General features: G+C 38.4%; 1 protein-coding gene across 1 annotated transcript in view; it reads left to right on the top strand.

Moving 5' to 3' along the window:
* Nucleotides 1-4636, top strand: part of LOC120066577 (chemokine-like protein TAFA-5) — a 173861-nt gene extending 169225 nt beyond the window's left edge. Inside the window, exons 3-4 of the mRNA XM_039018003.1 lie at nucleotides 2888-3015; nucleotides 4595-4636. Coding sequence (XP_038873931.1) covers nucleotides 2888-3015; nucleotides 4595-4636 — 170 coding nt within the window. The remainder of the gene's footprint in view (nucleotides 1-2887; nucleotides 3016-4594) is intronic.
* The last annotated feature ends 1364 nt before the right edge of the window (nucleotides 4637-6000 follow it).

Below are 6000 nucleotides of genomic sequence, written 5' to 3' on the forward strand. Positions count from 1 at the left end.
TCTCCAACTGGTTTGCCATTGGGAAATAGTTCCGAGAACATTAAGAAACAACGTTATTCTGTGATATTTCAGTACTTCAGCAAAACCTTTTCCTATAGGTTTCCTCATGGTTCTATTTAAAGTAATGTTTTCAAATTGTTCACAGAAAACATTAAGAAACAACGTTATTCTGTGGTTATTTCAGTACTTCAGCATAACGTTTCCTACAGGTTTCCTCATGGTTTGATTTAAAGTCATGTATTTAGAACATTAAGAAAACTTTACAGTTAAAAACAAACGTTCTTTGAACATGACTAATGTTTTCATCTAAGAATGTTTTTTAAAAGCATACACTAAGTATACCAAACATTAGGAACACCTTTATAATATTGAGTTGCACTCATGTTGACTCCAATGCTTCCCACAGTTGTGCCAAGTTGGCTGGTGGACCATTCTTGATACGTAGGGAAACTGTTGAGCATGAAAAACCTTGACACAAACCTGTGCACCTGGCACCTACTACCATACCCATTTCAAAGGCACTTAAATATTTTTATCTTGCCCATTCACCCTCTGAATGGCACACATACACAATCCATGTCTCAATTGTCTTAAGGCTTAAAAATACTTCTTTAACCTTTCTCCTCCCCTTCATTTTCACTGATTGACGTTGTTTTAACAAGTGACATCAATGACCACGTTTACATGCACACAGTATTCCGAATAGTAGCCCATATCCCACTTAAGGTCTTATTCGGTAGCTGTTCATACTCTCCTTTGATATCCCACTCATGAGTATCCCTGTTTTCATGAATAAACACAATATTCCTAATTTAAGTTCATTTGGGTTAAATGGAATATTAACTGACATATGGACACTGACTGTAGGCCTATAACCTCTCACATGTAGCCAAATATAATATTTACTCCTGCAGAAAAATGCATTTCTTTCAGTGAAATTATACAACAAATGTTATATTTGTTTCAGAAACAGAAGTGGAGAAATATGATTTCTTTCTTTCAGCATCTTTTGAGAAAATGTGAATTCACGTGTAATGTGTTATCTTTGACACTATTATGCAAGAAGACAGTATTTCAACCACATAAAATATACACCCAAGACGAACTGAAGTCTTATCAGAAACGTGTTTAGTCATTTTCTCATCTTTTCATTTCCTTCGAACCCGTCAAACTGATAACATTTGGACACTTTGCACAGGACCAATCTTTCCACTGTTTTAGAGTTATGTTTCCTCCATGGTCCCTAATTGAAATAGACAACTTTAGTGGTGTTAACTAGATTACTAATGCATTCATTCTTTTGATGTAAGACATTATTCTGGTGAGTACTGCTTTATTTAGTCTTCTGCGGCTAAAGTCATGACAGAAAAGAAGCTGCATGTATCAAACCATAGTTGACAAACAAATGGCCTACCAAAAGTCGTAATTATATTGTGGCCTACCAAATGTAGGAAATTACAGGTAGAAACTTAATTTAAATGATAGAAAATGTATTATAGTAGGCTGAATTATTAGGGAATTATTATGGTGGATCAAACTGCACAGGTAGCCTACTTTTTGAAGTGATTTGTTTGACACTCAGATGAAAACATCATCACACAAACACCCATGATATGCGAAACTGAGCCTGTGCAGACCACAAAAACAACAGTAAACGGGATAAGGTGTTTATATGCGTCAACTTGAATAATGATTGGATATTGGTATGCATGTAAACGTGGTCAATAAGGGATCATAGCTTTCACCTGGATTCACCTGGTCAGTCTGTGTAATGGAAAGAGCAGGTGTTGTTAATGTTTCGTATTCTCAGTGTATACATTCTGTTCCCAGCATCAACAAAACTCTATCTATCCTCTATCTTGTTAAGTGTGTTGGCCACACCCACTAATTGGCCACATCTTAATGAGTGCTTGTTTCCTTTGAAATGGGGTCTGTTTGAAAAGAAAATGAACAGCTTTGTATGAGTGAAAAAACATGCTAGCTCCGTCTTGGTGGTGCAGTGGACTAATTCCATGGATAGAGAATAAAATATCATAGTTTGAATCTCACTCACGCCATGCCACAATAAAAAATAAATGTGTTTGCATGATTAATGCCAAAGTTAATTACTTTCCAGGGTGTCCTATCTGTGCTTTGAGTTCAAAACAGTCTTCCCAAAATAAGCTAGCAGTGTTATTAAAAGTCTTATTGAAACATTCAGTTCAAGTTAAGGAGGTTAATCAAAAACCTCAAAATAACCCCAAAAATTTATTCAAAACATGCACTATATAACATTCAAAACATTTAGAGTATGTTCTTAAAACTTTATTTAATTACCTTAAAATAATAACCCATAATTTTTGTTCTCAGAACGTAAATAAAACCTCCCAGGAAAAATTTGCGGGAACCATAGTGGAACATTCTTAGAACCTCCCTGCAACCTAAAAATATACGTTCCCATTAGCAGGCAAAATGTTGACTTCCATTGTCAGAATGTTTAATAAAACGTTCAGTTTTACTGGTCAGAAAATGTATGGCTTTGTTTTCCGAGAACCAATGGGAAACCAAAAACATACGTTCCCACAACTTCCATGAACCCAAATGATAGCTGGGCAGTTTGCAAAAGCAGCCTGCAAACTTCCAGACACTGCCATATGTTTTGACAGAATTTCTCTCACAGATGTTGTGCAAAACTGTTCATCCATTCTGCATCTGACTGGATGTACTTGGATTTTGTGAATTGATATCATTTTGTGCTTTTGTCACTGTAGTAAAAAATATTTGATTTAATATATTAACCATTGACTTGTAAGATAGATAGATAGATAGATGAGCTAATGGTATATCAGCCACAGAGCCACGGCCATAACGAGAGTAAACCGTCCCTCTTCCTCTCCTCTCCCCACAGCTCGCATTGTGAGGAGCCGGCAGTGGTGTGAAATGATGCCTTGTTTGGAAGACGAGGGCTGTGACCTCTTAGTAAACCAGTCGGGCTGGACCTGCACACAGCCTGGGGGCCGGGTGAAGACCACCACGGTAAGACAAGACTGCCAAGCCTCGTAATCACACAATCTGTCACAGTTAGAGTGACCAGAGGCCATATAGTCATAAGACCTGTCCAGGGACCTTTGTTTGGCCTTGATGTGTTTCTGGGAATGGCGTAGAGGCCCCTGCAGAAACATTCAGAGCTACCATACCATTAATTTGCTGGAGAACGTAATTGAATGTGAGCCTTTGCCACCTATGTCTATGTGGTCATTGCCTGATATAATCAGTTGTTTGTATGACTGCATCACTTAGCTATTTGAATGTGTTATAGTATGTGTTATTTGTGTCTATATGTGGCAACAGAAAGAAAACCAAAGCTTAAGTTTGTTGATGAAATAATTCTCACTCATGCACACTTAACGTCACTCACTGAATGGTGCTTCTGTCGCTATCTTGTCAGGGCATCAATTTCACCGCTGATTAAGGAGCTCCATTTCAATAGCTTCATTATGCAGCATTAATTTGCATCCATATCATTGGCATGTTGTCTGATGTTCAGAAATGTAGCAGAAGGTTGTGCATTTAAATCTACGCCACATGCACTGCAACTAATCAACCCAATATACTCTACCGTTCAAAAGTTTGGGGTCACTTAGAAATGTCCTTGTTTTTGAAAGAAAAGCACATTTTTTGTCCATTAAAATAACAAAAAGGAATACAGAAATACAGTGTAGACATTGCTAATGTTGTAAATGACTTGAAGCTGGAAACGGCTGATTTTTTATGAAATATCTACATAGGCATACAGAGGCCCATTATCAGCAACCATCACTCCTGTGTTCCAATGGCATGTTGTGTTAGCTAATCCAAGTTTATCATTTTAAAAGGCTAATTGATCATTAGAAACCCCTTTTAAAATTATGTTAGCACAGCTGAATCCTATTGTCCTGATTAAAGAAGCACTAAAACTGGCCTTCTTTAGACTAGTTGAGTATCTGGAACATCAGCATTTGTGCGTTCGATTACAGGCTCAAAATGGCCAGAAACAAAAAACTTTCTTCTGAAACTCGTCAGTCTATTCAAATTCTGAGAAATGAAGGCTATTCCATGCGAGAAATTTCTAAGAAACGGATGATCTCGTACAACGCTGTGCACTACTCCCTTCACAGAACAGCGCAAACTGTCTCTAACCAAAATATTATTTGGAGTGGGAGGCCCCGGTGCACAACTGAGCAAGAGGCCAAGTACATTAGAGTGTCTAGTTTGAGAAACAGACGCCTCACAAGTCCTCAACTGGCAGCTTCATTAAATTGTACCCGCAAAACACCAGTCTCAACGTCAACAGTGAAGAGGCGACTCCGGGATGCTGGCCTTCTAGGCAAAGTTCCTCTGTCCAGTGTCTGTGTTCTTTTGCCCATCTTAATATTTTCTTTTTATTGGCCAGTCTGAGATATGGCTTTTTCTTTGCGACTCTGCCTAGAAGGCCAGCATCCCGGAGTCGCCTCTTCAATGTTGACGTTGAGACTGTTTTTTTTGCGGGTACTATTTAATGAAGCTGCCAGTTGAGGACTTGTGAGGTGTCTGTTTCTCAAATTAGACACTCTAATGTACTTGTTCTCTTGCTCAGTTGTGTACCGGGGCCTTCCACTGCTCTTTCTATTCTGGTTAGAGACAGTTTGCGCTGTTCTGTGAAGGGAGTAGTACACAGCGTTGTACGAGATCTTCAGTTTCTTGGCAATTTCTCATATGGAATAGCCTTAATTTCTCAGAATTTGAATAGACTGACGAGTTTCAGAATGAAGTTCTGTGTTTCTGGCCATTTTGAGCCTGTAATCGAACCCAGAAATGCTGATGCTCCAGATACTCAACTAGTCTAAAGAAGGTCAGTTGTATTGCTTCTTTACTCAGCAAAACAGTTTTCAGCTGTGCTAATATAATTGGATATGGGTTGTCTAATGATCAATTAGCCTTTTAAAATGATAAACTTGGATTAGCTAACACAACGTGCCTTTGGAACACAGGAGTGATGGTTGCTGATAATGGACCTCTGTACGCCTACGTAGATATTCCATAAAAAAATCTGCCGTTTCCAGCTACAACAGTCATTTACAACATTAAGAATGTATACACTGTATTTCGGATCAATTTTGATGTTATTTTAATGGACAAAAAATGTGCTTTTCTTTCAAAAACAAGAAAATTTTTGGGTGACCCCAAACTTTTGAACGGTAGTGTATATATATTTTTTTAATAACATTTGTACATGCTTAAAGAAGGCTTTAACTGAATTTGAATAATTTACAAATGTGTTATAGCATCTAACATACACATCCTCCTAACATGCATATATAGGGGTCTGCCAACTTTTGTAAAAATCTGTGATATTCTTCTGCATTGTAAAGAATCAGACAGAATTAGCTGAATTTCCATCCAGAAGTGTCTTGAAGGCTGAAGGGTAGTCACGCATGCTCAGGTCTTCAGTGCCATGGTTCGCGGGCTGAGACAGGAGCCCGGTGGGCTGTCAGTCTAGTCACTGAATAATGAAACCTGTCAACCCGAGGATCGCTTTCAAAGTCAAGCATTTTATGTGCAGAAATCCTCTGTTCAGGTACCATTGCTTTTAATGAGTCTTCTTTTAAAGATGGACAGGGGGCAAGGGAGCTGCTAACCCTGTAAATTATGTTTCAAATAACTCACAGTTGTGTCTTGGTGGACAATTAGAGTCACCTCCTGTATGGCGGCAGCAGACTCCATTCTCTGCCAATTGTGGACGATGCTAAGGGATTCAGCTATGTAACCACAAGGCTTTAGCAGGGACAAACAAACAAGCCTATTTTTCGAACTTAACTACAAACAGACCTCCAAAGTTAAGCCCTGCCTCGGATGTTGTTATAGAATAAATTTGACTCAATTGCGTTGAACCCTTTTGCCAAAGGATTGTGCAAGTCACAGTAATGTAGTGACATGTTCAACAGATTGTCTCAAAACTATGGATTGGTCTTGACTGCATGCAATTTATCTTATAAACACATA

The sequence above is a fragment of the Salvelinus namaycush genome, chromosome 21, assembly GCF_016432855.1.
Source record: "Salvelinus namaycush isolate Seneca chromosome 21, SaNama_1.0, whole genome shotgun sequence".
Lineage (NCBI taxonomy): Eukaryota > Metazoa > Chordata > Actinopteri > Salmoniformes > Salmonidae > Salvelinus > Salvelinus namaycush.